This window comes from Chamaea fasciata, unplaced genomic scaffold, assembly GCF_029207755.1.
Source record: "Chamaea fasciata isolate MVZ Bird 193981 ecotype frontalis unplaced genomic scaffold, bChaFas1.0.hap1 SCAF_6, whole genome shotgun sequence".
Lineage (NCBI taxonomy): Eukaryota > Metazoa > Chordata > Aves > Passeriformes > Sylviidae > Chamaea > Chamaea fasciata.
This window is the reverse complement of record NW_027094091.1, coordinates 40,718,996-40,742,056: the sequence shown is the minus strand read 5'-3', so window position 1 is coordinate 40,742,056 and position 23,061 is coordinate 40,718,996. Positions and strand designations below refer to the sequence as shown.

The following is a 23,061-nucleotide window of genomic DNA, read 5'->3' as shown; positions in this document are numbered from 1 at the left end:
AATTATTAACAAACACCTTAGATTACCAAACTTTTTGTTAAATCTTCAGAGTTTACCTGTTCTGGCCTCTGGCTTCTCTTTGCAGTACCTCCAAAGCCTAATTCTGACAACAGAGGTTTGGGAGCATAGCGAATTTATGCATTCAGGACTGAACAGAGTGGAATGAAAGTGTCCATAAAGGAATTCAACAGTTTGTCCAGGTGTAAGTGATGGGGAGGCAAAGTGTGACTTAGGAAACTTGGCTTTTAATCGTACCTGTCCTGGCTATTAAACCTGGCTGCATTTTCAGGACAGAATCTTTAGAGAGGTTTATGTGCTATGAAACATTGATATGCTTTTTCAAGCATTCAGCTATGCCAGGATTTAAATGATCCTTTTTATGAATTGTCAGTTTCGTAACAAAGTCCCATCTATTTCTGCGTTGAAGATCTGGCTCCTTTTCTGACTGAAGTTTAAACAACTAAATTGTCTTTCTCTGCACATAAAGAGTCTGACCCTCAGGCAGAATATCAGTTTTTGATTTTAAATGCCATTTTTATTTCCTGTATTTCCTAGATAAGTGAGGATTATAGACGCACTATCTTGCTGTAAACGATCTTTGCTTGACAGCTGGTATGGCTTTTTCCCTTACATCGGCTCCTATTTTGCACTCTGGGGTTAGTGAAAAATCACTGCATTGGCTTTACCAGGTGCTCTTTATAGCCCAACTCTGTTTGGAGTGTAACAGTGCGTTCTGATTGTGGAAATTATTTTGGAGTCCTTTGCTGATTCTGCTGGGAGGGTTTGGGTTTTTTTTTTTTTTTTTTTTTTTTTTTGTTTTTTTTTTTTGTTTTTTTTGGGGTGGGGGGTTTGTTTGTTGTTGTTGTTGTTTTTTCCCCCAGAAATAGCCTTCAGAACACTAGTGTCTTATTACTGTGTTGTTATCAATTTCAGCAGTGATGGTAACACATTAACAGAACACACTGAGAACTAATTTTGCACTGAGCATTGCATTCACATTGCTATTTGTGAAGAGAGTATCCCAGTTGTCTTCACTGACTTTGTGTTGCTTTGTATTTTGGAGTGGCATCCAGGCACACAAAGTGGATCATTTTCAGATGAAACTAAACCACATATTTTTTAGAAACACATTCAGTGTTCTTCAACCACTGACATGCATTCCGCTGACAGGACCGGACTGCAACCAGTCCAAAATAAATGGACTGGTAAAATGTTTGTGTAAAATGTAAAATGTTTGTGGTGTGGACACTGGGAGACAACTGGTTGTTAACCTCTGATTCTGTCCCCACAGGTCAGCACTCCTTGCTAACACTGATGGACCTCAGAGGGGCAGCCATGGTGTTTGCAACTTTTAAGTTTCTCAGGGCTGTTCCTGGAGAAATGCAGTCCAGTGATTATTTCTGGAGCTGGATGCCTAGATTCTCATTTGTGTTGATTACTGTGTCAACTATGATGTCTTTTATCTTGTCCAGCCACACCCTGCTATTCACCTTCTGTGTGCTGTCATCATTGTACCCTCTCTCTTCTGTCCTTCAGCTTTGTTCGAGTGAATTGATTCTAATGACTGGGGGCAGTAACAACATCCAGGCTGAAATATTTACATTGAGTATTCAGTCTCACAGAGGAAGTGGTTAAAGCCCTTCTGAGAACGGACCTCCATTGAGCATTACAAGATTCAGTCTGGTGTTGTCAAGGGTGCAGCTGATCAGATTATCAGGTCAGTAGGCAGTCACCTCTTATTTTAAAGAGAAATCAGCTTCTCCAGACAATGAAAGGCTGACTACGAAATATGTTCACCACCTCTTCTACCACTACTGGATGCTGAGTTTGCAGACAACTATTGTAATGATTCATTACAGCTATTATAATAACCACTATTCTCTGTGTCTCGTCTTCCAGTTTCCTAAAAAGAGCAGGAAGGTGTTGTGATTCTACTTTTCTTGGGGTTTTGGGGGGGATTTGTTTTTTTGTTCCACCATAGTTTGCAGTGACTTAGCTGGTTGAAAAGAAGCATTTGAAGTCATATTCTCTTGGTAGGTGCACTGGGGTGTCATCCTGCTGCTGGGCAAAACCACATAAACAATTCTTTCCCTCAAATTAAACAAACATAAAGCTCCAAATGATACATAAATACTGTAGCCTCATCTAATTATTTGTGAATAGAATAGTTCTGTGTGAAAATAGGAACCATTCCAGCAGACCTACCTTCCTGCAAAAATATTGCCTGGTCAAACACTAAAGGTTCAGATTCTCCAAGGGAATCGCAATACTTCTACAATCAGCTGCCAGGGATCTCTCCATTACGGATATTCTAGTCCTGACTAGGGAGAAAATCACATGAAAATTTTCCTGGACCAAACGACAGACTGGTGCATGGAGCAAAACAAGGGATCTGAGCTTACTGAAACCAAATGGATTTTTGTCAATCTGTGGGTTTGGCTGGTGCAAGAAGGGTGGGAGGGCACTTGGACACCACATTCTGCTGTCAGCCCAAGCAGGGAAACAGCCACTTCTGATGCAGGCAGTGCTTGGTTTGTTCTTGCTTCACGGCACAAGTATAGTGTTGTAAATCACAAACACATGATTTACATGTGTGTGCACACAGGGCACACATGCATATGCAAATACTGTTCTATCTGTAGAGAAATGTATTGTAAAAGACACATCCATGTGTGGATGTGGATGAAGAACTCAACATACACTGTCAATGTGTGCTTGCAGCTGAGAAAGCCAACCAAATCCTGGGCTACATCAAAAGCAGGGTGGCCAGCAGGTCGAGGGAGGTGATTTTCCTCCTCTGCTCTGCTCTGCTGAGGCCACACCTGGAGAACTGATTGCAGTTTGGTTATCCCCAACGTAAGGAATCGGCACCATTGGAGCAAGTCCAGAGGAGCCCCACAAGGTTAAGAGGACTGGAGCACCTCCCATACGGAGACAGATTGAGGGTGTTGTGGCTGTTCAGCCTGGAGAGGAGAAGCTTGTGTGGAGACCTCATTGCAACCTTCCGCTATCTGAAGGGGTCTACATGGAAGCTGGAGAGGGACTCTTTGTCAGGAACTGTAGTGACAGGACAAGAAATAATGGGTTCAAGCTGAAACAGGGGAACTTTAGGTTAGATATTAGAAGGAAATCCCTAACTGTGAGGGTGGTGAGGAGCTGGAACAGGTTGTTCAGGGAAATTGTGGATGCTCCGATCCTGGAGGTATTCAAAACCAGGTTGGATCAGTGCTCGAGCAATCTGGTCTAGCGGGAGATGTCCCTGCCCATGGGAGTGCAGTTTGTGACTGATGACCTTTGAGGCCCCTTCCAGCGGATTCTCGGGGTCAATGTTTCCGCGCACGCCGCGGGCGCGCACCCCAAACACGCGGCACAGCCCGGCCGGGCCCTGTCCCTTTAAGGCCGCCTCCGCGCCCTACCACGTGCTGGGGGCGGGGCGTGGGCGCCGCGCAGCCAATGGGGATCGCCCGAGGGGCGCGGCGCCAGCGCGGCCCCGTCCCCATCTCCGTCGGCCGGCGGCGCGGGGTGCGCTGCCCTGCTCTGCCCTACCCGGTGCGCAGCCGGCGTCGGCACCGGCGGCCGGGAGCGCTCGGCCCCTCGCTCGGGTGACGGGTGGCCGCCGGGAGCGGCGCGGCTGAGCGGGCCGGCGCTCCTTTCGCCTCTCCTCGCCTCCGCGGAATGCTGGGCGGCTCCGCAGCGGCTCCGGGGATGCTGCCGCGGCCGCCGCCGCTCGCCGCCCGTTGAGCCGCTGCGAGGGGCGCGGCGGGGCCGCCGCCGGGCGGGGCGGCGGCATGGCCCCCACCCTGCTCCAGAAGCTCTTCAACAAAAGGGGCGGCGGGGCGGCGGCCCCCCACGGCCGGGCTCCGGGGGAGGGGCCCGCCTTCAGGTGAGCCGGGGCGGGCGGTGGCGGGCCCTGGGGGCTACGCCCGCGGGGCGGGGGGCGGAGAGGCCGCCGTGGGGCCCAGGTGTGCCGCAGCCCCCGGGGGGTCCCCTGGCGCCGAGTTTCCGGGGGGAAGGGGGTGCGGCGGGAAGCACGGCCGCGCCGGAGTGGCTCTTCTCCCGCCTTTCCCTCTCGTTGGATCTCTCAGCCATTTTCTGCGCGAGTTGGCGGTGGCACGCCCGGGAGCCCGGGGCGCTCGCCCCTTGGCGGCGATGGGGGAGAGGCGCCGGGCCCCCTGTCTGGCGCCTGTGTGCGGCTGATGTGAAAACTCGTGCCCGGGTCTCATCCGCACAGGAAAATTAGGAAACGTATTTAATTAATAATTAAGAATTGTTGTGACCTAAATACACGTGCGCAGTCTGGTCACCCGCTAAGCATTAGGCACCTTTCACTGCCCCCTGCTTTTGATACCGCGCATACTGAAAGGTGAGGTTCAGTATCCATCGCTGCTTCAGGGTTTATGTGTATAACCTTTATATAATGTTGATCCTCCGTGTAATATTGAGCTGTTGGTGTTTTCTGAACCTTCGGGGACAGCATTTTGCTCAGGCTGGTGCTTTGGAGCTTTGTTCGTGTGACATCTGTGCTGCTCACAAGACCGAGCGGCCCGGTGAGCACAGTGACAATCACATGCGTGCCCGGTAACCTCTGTGCCTGTTTGTCTGTGTGGCATGAGTTGGCTGGTCTTGTGATCAGATGGTACACAGGGTTGAATTGGAATCTGGGCTTTCACCACTGGAACTGCTAAGGAAGGTGAGGAAGAGCAGTGGGCTATATATTCTGGTCCACAAAATGCCATAGTGCCAAGTATGAAGGATCACAGTCGTGGAACCATTGTAATTCAAAGATGGTCTTTGCGGGACATGGCCATTTGTGTGGCTAAAGTTGCAAGATCGTGGAGAGCAATGGTGTAAGATGAAAATTACAATCTATTTGGATTACAAGCTGATTCCTTTGAAAGTGATTGGACACAGTATTGGAGTGGCATTCATATTAGAGAACAAATCTGGTGAATTTTGTGGAGCTGCAGAGTGTATATGCTGTACTCATAACTGTAGGTTACTTTTGTGTAACAGCTACTTACTTCTTTTAGCACATATTCACCTTATGAGTTAAGTATTTCCTTTAATATGGAAGAAAACAGTTTTCCACATTGAAACTGCACTTCCAGACTAACTCTATTATTTTGCATTGTACTTGAAAATATTCTGTGTCAGAGACCAGTGCTGTTAATTCTGGATTATTGGATTGTTATTGGATTATCAAGTATCTCCATGAGGCCAGATTCCTTGCACAGTGTGTTTCCCCTTAAAACCAGTAAGACTATTCCATTTGGAGTATTTAGTGAAGTTAGGGATTGTACTTTTTCCTTCTTCCTGTTTTTTCAGTGAGATATTCCACACTTGGTTTTCAGTTTGGGTAACGTTTAAGTGATGTAACACTTCACATAAAAGCTAATGTAATGAAAATACTACTGTAGCTACCCTTCAGTCTTTTTATCCCCTGTTTTTCCTCATTCCCTTTCTGTCTGATTTTTTTTTTGACATACCTAAGGTTCATAAAATTATTTGAAGTATTTTACATGTGAATGGAGGGGGGTTTTTTGCTTGTTAATATTAAGCTTCTTCCTTACGACTTTTAAGTATGCTGTAGTGCTTTTTCTTTCTTTCCAGTGATCTGTTTATGATCTGCAAGAGCATGCTTGCAGGGTCTTAGAAGCTTTGCTTCAATGCTTTTAATAGACTTTCTGTTCAACAGTAATCTCAACAGTTTGAGTGGAGAGATGTGATCTGATCTAAGTAAAGTAGGAGATATAATCCTTTGGTAGCTTCTGTGTTAAGCGTATACTGCTGGTCAATGTTAGATGCAAAATGGCAGAATCATTTTCTAATGACATGACTGTGTTTTCAGGGATTTTTAGTTAACTTTTTTCCTTCCAGGTTTTGGTTAGTGAGGTCCCTCTACATTCAACCTGTCTTGCAGTGTTTAGCTCTGTTAAGGTGGCCTGCAAGACCAATAACAATCTGTATCCTTGGACTTTCTATTGTTGTGAAAGCCTTGAAAGCTTAAATGTATTCGCACACCCTCCTTACCCTGAACAACAGAGGAATCACCAAAAATCTGTTCAGTAGATAATGCCCCCTCAAATTAATATAATTTGACAACTTCTTTCAACTACGTTGTTGGGAAGCTTTGTGTTTTCTAGTTTTCCCAGGAATACCAGGAAAAGTTCTGTTGCAGAGGGGGATCAACCAAGCTTGCAGTTTGCCTGTAACAAGTACTACATGTGCTCATTCTGTTGCACTCTCTCCTTTAATGGGAACTAAATCTTGGCCAGAGGTTCATGCTGCTTTGTCTTTTTGGCTCTGAAGGAAACATCAAGCTTCAAGGCCCATGCTGCTTACCAGGATGAGCTGGCACAGCCTCAAAGAGCAAGAGACATGGTGCCTATAGTTGAATGTGGAGCTATAGGAAATGATTTCCTGGGTGCATGGATATTAGCATATTAATTTGGCTCAGGAGTGTTCTTTTAAAGAAAACCTCAAAATTGTCTCCACTAACTGCACTTTGGCTCACAGAGCCAAGTGACTTGAGTACATGAACTGGATTCCTGTTGGAATGAATGAAATTAGAAAGTGTGTTCAAACCACTAATGGGTATTCAGTCCCTGGAACCATACTACAGCTGGTCAAAAGTAAAACTCCAGAACACATATAGTGTGGGTGTCAGGTCTTTAGCACCAATTAGTGCACTCTGTGGAGCTAGTCTGGGCTGCACTTTGTGTTCATATGAGCCACAACCCTTACCTGCTGGGTAAGGAGAATGTAAACATGAGGTGTAGATGCTAATACAGAGCTATTGGGATAGTAGGACTTTCTACTGGCCCAGGTCTTCCTTCGAGATAATGGAAGTGTGGAGTGGTAGAAGGATAGTAGTTAGAATTATAGAATAGCTTAATTCTTTTTTCACAAAAAGAGATATTATTAACCAGCTGGAGAACAGATATGTATTAGTGAGATATTACATTTGTTTCAAGCAGTTTTGTATACGGACTTGAGCTTATCTTTTTTTACTGCTGCTTCTTGCTTCCCTCAACTGAAAATATATATATCTGTGTGTGTAATACATATGTAAAGACGTGTGTGTGTGTACACACACCCCTTTCAACAGAGGCACTTGAGTGGCTGTAATTGAATATATTTCTTTTTAGCCTCTGAGGCTCTGGGAAAATCCTAATTACTTTCTGTGCAAGCAATGTGTGTTTATGTGGAAAAATTCCCCTAAAACTTATTTCCTTATGAAATGTTACTTCCTTTACAAGATTGATTTAGCATAGTTTGTACCAATTTTTGGGGTGCTACTAGGATCATGTACTCAGCAGAATCATAGATCTGCTTGTGTTGGAAGAGACCCTAGAGATCCTCTAGTTCCAACCACCGCTGCCTTAGACAGGGACATATTCCACTAGACCAAGCTGATCAGAGCCCCATCCAACCTGGCCTTCAACATTTACCGGAATAGGACATCCACCGCTTTTCTGGGCAGACTCTTCCAGTGTCTCACTGCCCTCACAGTAAAGAATTTTTCTTAATATCTAATCTAAACCTATTCTTCTTGTTTGAAGCCATTCCTCCTTGTCCTGTCACTACATGCGTTTTAAAATAGTCTCTCTCCATATTTTTTGTAGGCTCCCTTAAGGTACTGGAAAGCAGCAATTAGGTCATCCCAAAGCTTTCTCTTTTCCAGACTGAACAGCCTCAATTCTCTCAGCCTTTCCTCATAGGAGAGATGCTGCATCCATCTAAGCATGTGTCTCTCCTCTGGGTTGCTCCAACAGGTTAATGTCCTTCCAATGCCGGGGGCCTCAGAGGTGCATGACCCCCCCACTGCAGGTGGGGTCTCACAAGGGCAGAGTAGAAGGGTAGAATAGTCTCTCCTCTCTGGCCCTGCTGGCTATGCTGTTTTTGATGTAGCCCAGGACATGTTTGGCTTCCTGGGCTGCAAGTGCACATTGATGGCTCGTGTCCAGCCTCTCACCCACCAACATCCCCAAATCCTTCTGGGCAGGGCTGCTCTGAATCTGTTCAACCCCAGCCTGTGCTGATACCAGAGGTTGCACTGACCCAGGTGTAGCACCTCGCACTTGGTCTTGTTAAACCTCGTGAGATTCCCATGGGCCTACTTCTTGACCTTGTCCAGGTCCTTTGGGCTGGCATCCCATCCTTAGGTGTGCAGACAAGCACAGCTTGGTGTCCTCTGCATATTTGCTGAGGGTGCATGCAATTCCATCATTGATACTCCCCAAGGGACACTACTTGTCACTGATGTCCATCAGGACTCTGAGCCATTGACCACTGCTCTCTGAATGTGGCCATCCAACCAATTCCTTACCTATTGAACAGTCCATTAAGTTTTAGGGATTACACAGAGTATATAAGCACATAGTATCTCAAGGCTAGAATGTCTCAAGTGCTAAGCATATATTTGAGTAAGGTATTGGGGGTGGCCTTAGGGAAATTGATACGGGTTGCAGATAATTTGATTTTACTTTAATTGAGAGCAGTTTTTCTGTAATTGTATTTACCTGATTCTAGAAGAAATTTTACCTCACTGCTTTTCTATACTTTTCAACATGAAGTCTGAGGTTATCCTTAAGCTGCAGGTTCAGACTTCACCGTAATTTCAGTCTCTGATAGTTTGATTTGGTTTGGGGTTTTTTTAATGAAAATAAATGTCTTGGAGTTTTTGGAAGACTGCTTTCACTGCTGAATGTATAATTTCTGCATTGCAACCTGTGATTAAGTTTCTTTGATATTGGTATGTGTAGTGAAGGACTGTTGTAAAGTAGAGAATAACTTCATTTATGTGGGGTAGGTTTTTTTTAAGATTGTATTATTTCAGCTGTGTCTGAAACTTGCATGCAGTCTATTTCTTCGGCTTTAAGTATCAGCTGCTCCTTCTGGTGTCTATAATGGAACGGATGTCATGTTGTAGCTGCAGGATATCTATCTGGTAACAGTTTGTTAGCTTTGGTATATGAGATCATTTGTTTGGCAGCTGGTACTAGTGATTCCGTTGGTCATAGTGCTGAAATGCTTGGTGAGATCCTACTTGCTAAGCATTATTTCACAGCGTTTATTACCAGCCTGGCAACGCTCCACCTTCTGAAAAAGGAAAGAAAGCAGTGGTGAGCTTGGAGTCTGCTTGTATGTCAGTTTGTGCAAATGAAACACTCCTCGGAATGTTCTTGTGACCTAATTGGGATTTATCTTGAGCTTCTTGCAGTTTTGTAGAGATCCACACAGCAATAACCCTACTGAGCACACATATACATCTTCATTCATGGAAATATCCATTAACATCTGGCTGTAAACACTTTGAAAAATATTTGAAAGAAAATTACTGTTTTATATGCTGTAAAAGGGAAGTCCAGCCCAGGGCCAGATCTGAGCATGGGGGCAGGAAAGGTTAAAGAGCAGATCTAAACCGTATACCATTTCATAGACAGCTGGAGGTGAGCCTTAGGCTGCAGTATTACACCTTTGCACCAGAGTTAGTCTTTCTTTCATCATTAAATTGAGCTAAAGAATAAGTTCTGCAGAAAGAGGTTTATTACAGGCTCACTCAAAAATACAGCTTAGAGAGGAAGTAATTGAAAGTGTGGTCTTTTGACTTGGAAACCACACTTCCAGCCTGGGGCTTTTTTTGAAGGTAAACAAGCCCTAAGTCCTCTGGTTTTTAACTTTGCGGGAACTAAGTCCATTCTTCTTCTTTAGTTGTTTGGATCTCCCCTCCCCTAAATGCTGTTGTCACTGAACAATCTCTTGGTTTCCCCTGGCTTTGCTCTGAGTCTAGTTCCATCCCTTAAAGTTGCAAGAAGACACCCTGGTTTTTGTTTTGTTTTTTGTTTTTTTTTTTTTTTTTTCCTTTGCCACAAATAACAAAAAAAAGTGTGGAAATGCACTAGCAACTGACATTCTGAGTGGGATGGATATACCTTGGTTATTTAATTCCATGAAAAGATGCATTATTGCCTGACAGTCAAATGGTTTTGCCTGTAAGTTATCTTATTTCTGATTTACAGGTAACTTATCCATGGAGTTCCATGCATTGATTCTTAAATTGGTGTGCAGTTGGATAGTAGGTGCTTGATTCCTTATTCTTAGGGCACTCTTGCTATTGACGTGTCCAAAACTGGGTGAGTAATATGCCATATAATTATGCTCAAAAGTGATATGGAAAGTGATTTGGGGAATAGTAGCAGCAGAAAGCCTTGGAGGTATCTTTCCTTGTTGATGGCACAACTTGAAGCAGGAAACACTGCAATTTAACACAGTGATGCTAATGCTGTAAGGGAATACCTGTTGGCATAAATGGCTTGATGTGAATGAGAAAATAAGGCTGCTTCGGGCTGAGAAACGTGGACAAGCATTCATAAAAGTTGAATTTGTAGGGAAACATTTTAAAAGCTGATGCAGTGCTTTGTTGCCAGTAGAGGCTGGCTTCATGTAAACTTACATAAACTTTGTAACTTTTGTTATGTAAACTAAGTTAAAGTTACAAAATAGCTTTATTAAATTTAGGGGAAAGGAAAGTGGAAGAGTTTTGACAAAAATGTTGCAGTCATTAGTCATCATGTCATCCCACTTTGACGTTGTGGGATGTAGGTGTTTCCAATGATGGTAAGTGGCCTTCAGCTGTTGCTTTGGTTTGAGCAGTGAATAACAGCAGACCAAATGCCCTGAGACAGTAGAAGTGATAAAGTAGCTGGGGTCGGGGGGCAGAAAATGGAGTAATTTTTCTCATATAGATAATTCCTTATTCTGACATTTCAGTATTATTGAAGTTGCTGAGGATTTCCTTTGCAAAGAAAATTCTTTGGATTAATGCTCACTATATGCGCTTCAAACCTTTGTGATGTACCCGTTCCCTAAAGAATTCCTTCTGACACTAACAATCGTGTACTTTCATCATGTACTTTGCACCTTAGTGATGGTCATGGATAGCTTCTGAAGAGTAAGTTCAGATTCGGAGTCATGTGTTTTGTTTTATATTTGTCAAGAGTTCTAAGTGCACCCTTGATGAGGAGCACGCTGTTGTCTTGTATGCAGTTTAGATGAAGCATTATGAGAAAAATGTTCTTAGGCTGTCCTAATTACCAGTATTTGCTGTGTGGAGGTTTCCATGGGTACACTTCTTAGGGAAAAGATGAGGAATGCAGTTCTGTAGGGTGGTGGTTAACAGGCTTGCTAGAGAGAATATGCGGGAAAAGGAGGACTTTGAATGGGATACTCATGTGAAGACAGCAAACATCTGTCTGCACTTTTTCCGTGTGCTTCCTGTGATAGTGTCAGGTTACTGCTGATCTGACCAACAGGCATGGACATGGCAGTCCACCTTTGCCTGTCATGAATCAGCTCCTCTGTGTGTGCTCTGCCTATGCTGCTTCTTAATCTTCGTGCTCAGGTTCTTCTCTGTTTGCTCTCTCCCCACCTTAACAGTGCCTTTCTCAAGTCACTCCATTTACCCTGTTTATCTGGGTTTGTCACTTGAATACCTTAGTAATGTAATGTTTTAATGTGCAAGGCTGAGGTCACAAAACAAGCTCCTGTGCAGGCTACAAGGCAAAATGTTCTGAGGCACTGGGAGGATGAGCTTAGGAGTTCTGGCAACAGTGAGTGCTTGTGCCTTCCCCACAGTGACTAGGGCGAGTGCAGGTGTCTTTACCTGACCAGCAGCTAAAATGTCTTTAGTCAGTCAGCACACTTCTGGATATTGGTGAGATTCTTAGAATTGTACTGATAAACCAGCATGAGGGCTTTACATCACACTTGCTACTGTTAAAACTGAGTCATGATTCTGCTTCCATGGTCTGTGCTGAAGTGAAACTTGAGCTGCGTGTGATGTAATTACTGAATCGGTATGGAGCTTTCTCTGCAGGATGCTCTCGCTTCACTGCAATACAGCTCAACTTTTCTCCTCCAAGGTGCTCAGTGAAATTTTAGATGTGCTAATGAAATCAGCTGTATTAAGTAAACAATTGACAATATTTATTTATTTTTCTAATGGAGGTGCTAGCAGTCTGAATTTGGTATTAGCACTTTCAAATTAGAACTCTGAACACAGTAATACTAAATTTTTTTATAATGGAATTGGGAAGCTTCTTACCATAACAACTCAGCTTTTGTTTCCGCTGAATTTACTGACTTCTATGAAAGCCAGAGGCTTGAATGAACTCAGTGCTCTGAATTTCTGTGCAGAGTATTTGTGCTAAATTCTGAATCTGGATGTTATCCAACACCTGAAATTGCTCAGCTCTTGGAGTTGGGTTTGTAAATGCGCAGCTCCAGGAGTACAGAAAATCTGAGCAGAATACATTAGATAAAGTTTTTGAAGGAAACCCCAGAGAGAAGGCTGTACAAACTGTTGAATACATAATTCTGAGCAAGTTATTCTTAAATTATTATTATTTCACTGAATGTGGATAATTTTACAGAATGTAATATAATGTTATAATGTTAAAACCCTCTGTGGTCTGGAAAAGACAGTTATTGGAACTTTTTGAAATCTGCAATTCACAGAAATTAGTTTACATTCAGACAAATTTTTATTGTATCCTCTGTTCTTCTATGGGGACGCATGAGTTGGCCCAACTATTGCTGAACCAGTTGAGTGCTTGTTTCTGTCACTTTTGCTTGCCTTTCCTTTCACATTTCCCCAAAATGACCTTTTAAAATCTTCACATTTAACAGTCTGCTCTCTAACTTGCACTCTAAAATGGGTTATACCTTTTAGGACAAAGTGTACTGTGGGAAAGGTCATGAGCCTTTTGTTTCTGAAGTGTCCTCTTGTTTAACAGCTTGGGTTGAACAAGGTGGGCAGAGACGTATGGAGGGCGCTGCAAAGCGAGGTATGGGCACAAGGAAGAAGAAATTTGGTGCAGAAATCATTTTGTTTGGCTGTGGAGCAGCAGGGTTAGTCCATGCACGTGAAGGTTTGGTTTTGGTGAATGGCTCCAATGTTACAAGATGCTGCTGCATTCTCCTGTTCTGTGCTGGAATTGGGTATTGGCTGGACATTTGTCACTTCCACAGCAGTGTTGATAGAACAGTGTTGAATTCCTTTCTGTTGTGTCTGTGTAAAGGTCAGTGATAGAACCAGCTCTTCTTGCATTGGTCTGTGTTAAGCTGTCACAACATGCAGGCATGGTTGTGGAGGGCTAATCCTCAGCTGTGTTGAGAAGGCTGGAATAAAGAACAGAGATTTGGTGGCCACTTCATTTCACTTAGCAGACAACCACAGTAACATGTATCTTAGCTCCTACTTGATCTTGGCTTTTGGCCTGGAGGAAGGTTGCTCTCCTGTGTTAGCCACTTGAAACAGCTTCGGGAGTGCAACCTCTGCCCTCCCAACTGTTAAAAGCATTTCTAGAACACATCAAGTTAAAGAGTTGGAAAAAGTAACCCTCTCTCCTTATAAAGGTATTTATGAGATTTGCCTGTGCATGCATATAAATCATGCTTACAAAGCACTAAAATTATTTCAGACACAATTCTAATTTAGGGAGTGGGAGAGTAATACCTAATGACTTTGGTATTTGGGGACTTGGGGATATATGCCTGTCACCTCCTGTGGACTAGATCACAGTACAGTTGACTTCAAAAAAGTTCACGTACTAAATTTCTTGTGTTCAGAAGTTCCTGTAAGCAGTCTTACATACAGGGATATATTTGGGAATGCTTTTGAATGCAACTGGGGAGATAACGTATGTTTGGAAAGAACTATTTCTGTCTGTCACTTTATGGTAGCACTTGGTGGAAATGCTGTAAAGTGCTTATGTATAACTGGACTGGATAATGGGTGCAGGGATAGGTGTGCAAAGAAGATGAAAATGCAAACAGAACAATGTATTTTGTAGTGAATGTGGGTTTTTTGAAACAATCAGTTGACTCAATGACCCCATGTGCACTTTGATAATGCATCTGCCCAATTTCTTTGTTTTTAGCTAAAACATGGCTGTGTGGAGTGCCAAAGATGACTTGAGCCTCTGAATGAAACTTTGTTTACTTAAGGAAATAATTCTGTATTTGTATTGAAATGTGTTAGCATGTGAACTAGAAATTTGATTCGATTTTGGCTTTTTGTTTGCGTTACTGAAGCACTAAAAGTTGACTTAGTCTTCATTAGAGTTGTATCCTTGGTCCCTATTTTAACAGAAAGTGAAAAGAAGGTTTTGTTTGTAATTAAATGAAGTTATCCTGAATCTGTAGTTGTTAGGATGTCTTCTAGCGAGTCTGCTCTGGTAGACTTCATCTCAGAAGTAAATCAGGTCTGTTATAAAGGACTTTCTTGTACGCTTGTTTTTCTGGGAGCTTGACCAATTTTTGCCTTCTCTTGAGGAGAAAGCTTTCTAATTTCGCCAAATAATTGCTACATGAGCTTGCTGACTGAAATTTGTTTGCGTCTATCAATGTACACATCATTCGTATTGCAGGACAAGGGTGCAACCGGATTTTCTGTGTGATTTTTATTTTTTTTCTCAAATATTTCAGGATTGATGGACTGATACTTGGCATTCAAATGTTAGCATGCTACTGGGTGTAGTCAGCCGTAATTATGTACAAACCTGACTGGATAAACTCCTGAGTCTACTATAATATCAGTGTTTTTGAGAAAATGTTTGGGATCCTATGTGAGTAGTTTAGAGTGGTTGGCCTGCTTTATGTACGGGAGACTGTTTCATAACTTAATGACTATTTATACATTCAAAGTCCTACGCAATTGGTGGTAAACAGAACGTAAGTCTTTAGCATAGTGGCTTGCAGCAAGGGTAGGTTTGCCCATGCCAGTCAGCTGCAGGACTGTGGTTTGTTTGGTTGGTTTTGTGTGTAGTCTTTTTCATTGAGAAGGTATATGGCATGAGTGATTTAATTACCATGATCTTATGCACATGGTCCCAACACATGATTCCTCCTTCCCTTTCCAGTGAAACTTGAAAACAAATCTGTCTAAGCCTTCAAAATTCAGTTCTAGTTACTAGAAAACTACTTTCTGTGCTGTCTACAAGAGAGAGTTAAGGAAAGTGTTTTGGATGGAACAGACAAATTATCATAACAACAAGAGGAGCAAAACATATTTTTGGCTATAACTAGTGAAAAATGCCGGAGCTGACGTTATATCCGTCCATGTTATCACTTCATTCAATCTAAGTCAGGATTTCCTGGCATTCATCTAGACCAAAGCAATGGACTTAGCTGTTCATGCTATAGCAACTTTTGGGTTATCAAGCGTGGCTCCTTGTGTATGTGTTCTTTCCCATATTCTTGCCAGTTGGGTAAATCAGTACTGTCTCATAAATATTCAGCTTAGTTTTTCTTTCTTCCCTTCCTGGTTATTACAGACTAACTTTTCAGTTGCAATCTCTGTTTTAGAAGGATCAAAACACATCTTGTTCTTACAACAGTTTAACATAACCATTTACAGAGATCTTACCACTATCGTGTTAGCTGGTCGAAAAAACTGGGCTGCTTCAGTTCTCAGCACTGTTAGAGAGCCAAATCTGATACCTTTTCATAGAATAGGAATTCATGAGGTAAATTTTAATTTCTTTTTAAGTCAAGTGATACTGCTGAGTTTGTGCTTTTGGGTTAGATGAAACTGACCCCTTCTGAAGCAGTTTTCCTTTGGAAGAGGAACATGTGTACTTGCCTCTAGCCCTCCTTGAGAGTGTTCTTTTGTACTGTGGGAGTGCGTGTTCAGAACAATGATGAGAAATGGGGATTTGCAATCTTTCTATGCCTCTGGAGGGAGTACCCTAAACTTCTGTCTGTAAGGCTTGAGAAAGTGCCATATTCTCTGCAGTTCACAAAGCCCTCTTGTGAATGTAGCCTTTTCATAGTAGAAGTGGAGGAAATTTGTGAAGAAATGGTTGCTGTTCACATGCGGGTGTTTTTAGCTACGTTGAGTGAAGGTGTTTGTGTGTGTTATAGCAGACAAAATATTTTTCATTTAGCTAGAAAAAAATGGGGACGGGGGGGGATGTTAAACACCAGGAATTGTTCACCTCTCTGTATCTATGTATTAACTTATGTCCAATAAATAACCTTTTTTTTCTTAGTAATTTTTTTCACATTCTAAAATTAATCCTTTGAACAGAGGTTTGAAAGCTGTATGCAAACTCTTTCTGAAATAAAAAGAATAAAATGTAGAATATAGGGCTTTATAGAGGAGGGAGAAGGAACAGGAAAGAGCAGGCAACCAAACCCATGCCTCAGGATACCAGCCCTAAGGTGTGGTGATGTCTGTCTTCGCCTGCTCCCTTATGTAGGAGATACTAAGGTCTGAGATCTGTCAGTACTTTTATACAGCATTGCAACGGAGTAAGAGCTTGTACGGTGTTATAAATACCAGATTCTGCCTTGCATTGTTGCTCAGAATTCTCCTTCAGATGTACAATGTGTAGTTCTTCCTTGTGTTCAGGAGAAGGTGGGGAAAGGCAGAGGCAGGATAAAAGATTTCTCTTAATCTCATTTTCTGGCAGAGGCAGTTCCCAGACGTGTCTTGGCAGTGTCTGTATTTAGTAGCTGTGTTCCTGGCTGCTGGCCCAGTCACATGGCGCCGCTGGAACAAGTGACACGGGAATGATGCATTAGCCGAGACCCAGCGCTGCGTGCCGGAGGAGGTGGGGTGGCCTGGCTGGCCCGGCCGCCTGGGCCCGGCCACGCAGCAGAGATGCCGGACCCAGCACTGCTTGCTCCCGGATGGCCACTGCCATTTGGCTCCGGCTGTTTGGCTGCAGTGAAAGCTGGAAGCTGCTTATTGCAGGTGCCTTGGAAAAATAAACAGGCAAAGAAGCAGAGTCAAATCCTCGAGAGTGTTAAATTACAAGCAAGTTCTTTGAAATGATGAAGATCATCACTATGAAACAGCTTCTGCAAAATACTTGACTTTGGGTCAGCTGAGCTCTCCTGACTGTTAGAAGCTATGGAGATGATGGCAGAAAGTGGGACGGAAAGGGGAAAGTTGTTTGAGACTAGGCATGGCTTTCTGTATGGAGGAAAGAACTAGATGGTGGACCTAGGGTGCTAACCTTACTGCAGACTTCACTTTCCTTTGTTTAAAGACCTAGCTTAACAAAAACCACACTTTTCTTAATGGTAAAGAACAATGAAATCCATGCCACTTTTCATGCGATTACAAGCCTTTAGCTCTTCTCTTTGCTAATGAGGAATTCCACTTCTGGAGGTAGCAACTGAGAGCACTGTGCTCTTTGTGGGCCTGCTTCAAACAATGTATTTGCTGGGTGTTTTCTTTGATTAGGGTTTTGTTTTATTGTGGGTTTTATTTTTTTTATTTCTACATTATTACTGAGATACTCTATGACACCTAGCTCCCAGACTTCAGACTTGCAGATAAGCAAGTGGACAGTGATTCCTGATAACTTAGAGAAGCTGAGTTGTGACGCACTGGTTTAATAGGCTGCTCTTTATGTTTGTGGAGGGCTGATGTGTGCACTTCATGGTGACTCCCAACTTGCGTAGATCTGTTTAACCTCTGTCAGCAGTGTGTGTGCGTGTCTTGTAATTTCTTTTACATGCCTGTGATGATGTTGCTTTGTAGCAACAAAGATGATGGGAAAAATGCTTCCAGCCTTACAAAAATCCAGTATATTGTCCTTTCCTAAGCAGGAAATCTGTGGATTTCTAGCTTTTCAATGAACAAATATATCCAATATGTTTTGGACTTCACAGAGGAACACAGAGCATTATCCTGAAAAAAAGGTTACCCTTCTATACAGTGTTTTGATACTTTTTCTCCACCTGAACTCTTTCTTCAGGAAAATCTGTCCTGAGAGAGGGAGCAGTGCTCCAAGTAATCCCTTCCTTCACTTGTTGCGTGACTAATCTGCAATGTATCCCGCCTAACTTGTGTGAAACTAGTAACTATGGATCATGCTTGAACAAGGTAGTTCATCTGAGGTTAATAGAGCTTTGCCATATTAGGACTACTTTAAGTCATTGTGGAAAAGGAATGTGGTGTGGCTTCAGCACAGTCCTTCCATATCTGAGGTTTTAGAAAGAGAAGAAACAATGCAGGGTAAATGATTCAAATTAGGAGGGAGGATGGGAACCTGTCTTCCACATAAGCTGTTCAATGGAATAAAAGAGGGAAAATCATCATTAAGCAATCCAAAAGAGATTCCACTTCATCTTTAAACATGCGTTTTGGCAGTAATCCTGAATGTCTGGGTCTAGGCATTTTTTGTGTATCAATTGTGCTAAAAGTATGTTCTGCAAAAACAAATGCTCACTGAAACAGCAGGTATGATTCAAACTTTTTTTCCTAAGCTTCTCTAGCCACTTCTAAAAGCTGTTTAGAAAATAAAACCTTGCAGAGGTCTCTGAAAATATTCTCTTAGATTTGAAAACAGTGCTTAAGTTTTAGTGGACATCTGTAACTGTAACAGTGCTTAAGTTTTAGTGGACAGCTTAAGTTTCAGTGGACAGCTGTAACAAGTGGATAGCTGTAACAGAAAATTATTCTTAACTACATCACATATGTTTATTTCCCCTTTCCCCCACCCTGAATTTTCTTGCTAAAGTGTTACCTTGAGTTCAAATCATTTAGGCAATTGTCTAAAAGTGAAGATGAAGGACAGGAAATGACCTACAAGCAGAGCAGGTGACATGCTGTCACATAGCCTAGAAAAAGAGTAATTAAACTCTGCTTCACAGAGGATTATGTCTGCAGAGCAGGACATTTTCTTCCCTTTTCTGTGTTGTCTACTTTATGGACTCTGTGTGTTTTCCATGTGTGGATTTATGTATTATTTTGTTGTTGTTTAGAGACTGTTCTGTGGAATTGCAATGTTAATTCCCCAGGTACTTTAGGATTTATATTATTTTACAGATGATTGCATTTACAGATGAGGTAGTGTTGTAAAGCGCATCTATTTAGTGAACTTACAGGAGTTCCTTGTCTTAATATCTGATGTGAATTTGATAGTTTGATGAATGTTCCAGAATTTTAGCTTGTTTGGGGAAAAGGTAGTACAGAAGTGAAGGCTATGATTTCCTTATCTTAGTTGAAGTGCAGTATTTCACTTGTTTCATTTGCACTTCAAAGATGTCTGGTGACAGTGGTGTTTAAAGTAGTCTTCCTCAATGAGGTGAGGGCTAAAGTTGTCCTCTCCTAGGTCATTTAAATCTTACGAGAACAGGCCAAAGATTTCACTTGTTCGCTGCACTTAGGAAGAGGAGTGATTGTGATCCGGAACTTGTCACTTCTCTGGGGATTGAAGTGGAGCTAGTTCTTATTGCTATAGGTTTCCCTCAGCAGCAGAGCAAGTTGTTCAGCCTAACCTTGCTCTAGTTTTTTTCCTTCACTTCTGTTCAGTTTTTAGAGGTTGAGATTGACTGTGATTACAAAACCATTTTAAGGGTGCTGTGCTTAGCAGGTAGCACGTAGCACTGGATTTTGAAATCTTGCTTCTAACTCTACTGCTGTTCTGGTTGACCATTAACAAAGTTATTTTCCCTTTTTAACCTGGAAGGGAAATTGCAGTAGGGCTGTTATCTTATAAAATGTCTAAAATTTTCCTGATGGGGAGAAAGCCCAAAATAATTCATGAGTGATGTGAATTATGAGCAGATATATCTGGGTAACTTTTTTTCAAGCAATGATGGGGAAGAGAGCTTTGTTCTGCAGTAGAATTACCAGAGCCTAAGAGAACATCCTGTGTGCAGCTTTGGTCAGTGCAATACTAGAAAGATACTTAAGCTATCAGAGAGTGCCCAAAGGAGGGCAACATGGAGGGTGAAGGGCCTTGGGGAGAAGCCATATGAGGAGTGGCTGAGGCCACTCAGTTTGTTGAGCCTGGAGAGGAGGAAACTGAGGGAAGACCTCATTGCAGTTACACCTTCCTCATGAGGGGAAGAGCAAGGGCAGGCACTGATCTCTTCTCTGTGGTGACCAGTGTCAGGACTTTTAAGGGAATGGCCTGAACCTGTGCCAAGGAGGTATAGGTTGCATATTAGAAAAAAGTTACTCACCTAGAGGGTGTTTGGGCACTAGAACAGGTTCCCCAGGGAAGTGGTCACAGCACCAGTCCTGACAGAGTTCAAGAAGCTTTTGGACAATGCTTTGGGGCATAAGTGTGACTTTTGGGGACACTCCTGTGCAGGCCCAGGAGTTTGACTTGGTATTCTGTCATCTGTGATCTGATTCCTTTGTTCTGTTCAAAATTTTATATGTATTTGGTCAGGAGTATTTTATTAGATACTTTTGTCATCAGTATTGCCATTGAATTGTTTTAAAAGGCACATGACTATAAATTCTCATCAAGCAACTCGAAGTCTGCAACAAGCCTTTTCTCATTGTTTTTCTTCATACTTTTTTTAAAAAGCTTTTCAAAGTACTAGTGTCAAGTTCTTGTCCAAGTATAAGTAGTATTTGTCCTTAGAAATAAAAGCATTACAGTGTAGAATATTTAGGATGTTTCTTGGTGTTTGTAGTTTGGTTTTTTAAACTGATCGCCATATGGCAATGATGACAGATTCTTACTTGCTCCTAAGCTATATGAGGTTGCTAGGGGTTGTCAGATGACACTTGCTCACATGAGAGCCATTAACAGGGTGTTGTAGCCAGTGTTAGAACAACCTTGCAACTAAGGGCGAGTCACTGCAAAAGCAACTATGCTTTTTTTTTTTAAGAGGCCATATGGTTCAGTCTTGTGACTACATAATTGCCAGGTACCTAAATCACATACCAGGAAACAAACATAGCTAAAGTCAATATTAGCTGTTGTATCTGCTACAGCTTTGCACCAGGCTTAGTAGGAGAACCTCTGACAGCAGCAAGAGCAAGTCCACCATGGCTTCTGAAACCTGAAAGTCATGTCTGTTCTGTCTGGAATAATTGCAGGAGTACATTAGCTACAGCTGTCTTTTTGTATTAATGGCTTATAGAATATATGAAGATTACTTTGCCTTTTTTCCTCCCAACTGGAAATTCAGCAGACTGTGTTCCTTTATAGGGAAGAAAGCTGATGGTAAATTACTGTTGTTAATGGTTGATCGATAGTGAAGAAACCTGCTTGAGGCTGTTTCTCTTGAGCAGGAATTTAGTTTCTTTGAGGGAGCCTTACAAGAGGATATCTAGCTAAGAAAATGTGTGGGGGTACACCAAAAGCTGCAAATGGCACTGGGGGACAAATAGAAAGAGCAAGAAACAACAATGTACCACTTGGAAACAATCTCTCTTGTACCAAATTGGATGAAAGAATTAGAATGTCTTTGAGAGATGAAAGTGTCAGCTGTGCGAACAAAGTGACTAGACTGCTGCAAAACAGGTATGCATGTAACTTCTTTGATGTACATGATTTTTTGACAGAGAAAGGCCATTTTTATGTAATGCTAGATTTATAATCATGTGCCTGAAAGGCTATTTTGTAAATAATTGAAAAAGTTCTGTTAGAAGCTTATTCTTGATGATGATGATGCTGACTGAAACTCCAGAAAGTCTTTCCTGTTTGAAACTGAATGGACATTCTTGACTCTGACGTGTAAGATTTATGTATATGCAAACTGAGGCAGAAAGGGTAATTGCCTTTCTTTTCAACTAAGGTTAAATAATCTTACCTTCTCCTTCTAGTTTCCTAATTAGTTTCCCTTATTTTACTTTTTTTGCCACCTCCTGTGTTAGTGGGTCAAGTACTAAAAGTGTGTGGAGCTGACAGGAGAGAGTGCTGGGAAGTGGGGGAAAGAACAGAGAGGGGACCCCTCTGCTTTACTTGTCAAGTTACCTCTAAATTCAATTTACTTGTTACCTCTAATTCAACAAGTAAATTCAATTTACTTGTTACCTCTAATTCAAGCATTACATCAGAGTAATCTGAAGTGGGAATAGTGTTTATTTAACTTTTGTGTTGTCCTTTTGAGACATGTGCCAGCATGTCTCCAATATCTGACTCTTTATAGCTATGTAGCTGTTGAAAATATGGTTCAGGGTGGCTTTTTCTAAGTTCCAGCACCCAAGGGTGTTAGAATTGGTATTCTACATTCAGGGTAGCTGGTTTAAGAATCCAAAAAATATAGATAAATATACAGGGATGTTTCAGCCTGTTTGGTTCTCTAGCCTGTATGTAGATGTTGCAGTGAAGGAGTGAGGAGTTGATCACTTTCAAAAACAGTTTAAGGTCAACTGAAGTAGTTTTTGAGTGTAGATGAATAGGCCACTCTTCAGTTATTGCATGCATGCTGATAATTATAAAGGTGAAACAAAAGCTTTCTTTTTAAACATTAGTTTTGAAATCTGTACTAACTGAAAGTATTTTTTCAGGGCAGAATGAGGCAATTTTTTTAAAAATTTTTTTTCCAGGATCAAACAAGTCTGCTTTCCCCTAAGTAAAAGAGGTCTTGCCTCCATGTCTCCTAACTGTAATTGAAGAAAAGTTGAACAAACCAAAGGAAAGTAGCTTATATGCACATGTAGGAGAAAATAAAGCAAGCTTAAGCTTCTCTGGGGACAACATTTTTCAGATATACTTTTCAGGATATCTGTAAGCTGTTCGAAACTTGTGGCTTTCTTTCAAAAAAAAAAAAAACCCATAGCGTTTTAGTATCTCTAGTAGACCTGGTTCTACTGTTGTATGAACAGAGACGGCTTGATTTGGTTTATTTATTTTGACTTGAAGATAATGTTTGTTAGTTCTAACATCTTCCACATACAGTAAAGATACAGTCTGAAGGTGAGGCTAGGTAAGCTGACCTGCTCAAACAGACTGATGGTGTTGACGGAGCCACTTCTTCCTTTGATTTTTGGCATCATGCTCTTGTCCTTTTCCCCTTGTTCTGGCCTTGGCCTTTCAAGTCCTTTTGAAACTGGCTCCTCTTAGGGAGTCAGCTCACTAAACAGACAGAGAACTGACTTGGGAGCAGGAAAACTCAACATCCCAACTAGCCTCTGTACTTACTAGGAATGTGTTGGGAGCATTTTCTTTGTGCCCTTTCCTAAAGGTATATAGTTCCATGGATGAAGTGAGTTAGTGTAAGTCATGCTGCCACCAAGAGGTGCAGGTTCCACTGCCTTCTACTTCTTTCTTTGTCCAGCCATGTTTCTGATCC

The 23,061-nt window shown here is 42.2% G+C and overlaps 1 protein-coding gene across 2 annotated transcripts in view; it reads left to right on the top strand.

The window, feature by feature from the left end:
- Window positions 1–3,762: 3,762 nt before the first annotated feature.
- Window positions 3,763–23,061, top strand: part of FNIP2 (folliculin interacting protein 2) — a 50,571-nt gene continuing 31,272 nt past the window's right edge. The window contains exon 1 of one of the 2 annotated variants that reach the window (XM_066186058.1): window positions 3,763–3,883. In XM_066186058.1, the coding sequence (XP_066042155.1) occupies window positions 3,789–3,883 (95 nt within the window). In that variant the 5' untranslated portion in view covers window positions 3,763–3,788. Of the gene's footprint in view, window positions 3,884–20,973; window positions 21,288–23,061 lie in introns of those variants that run through there. The other variant, XM_066186057.1, reaches the window with a different exon arrangement.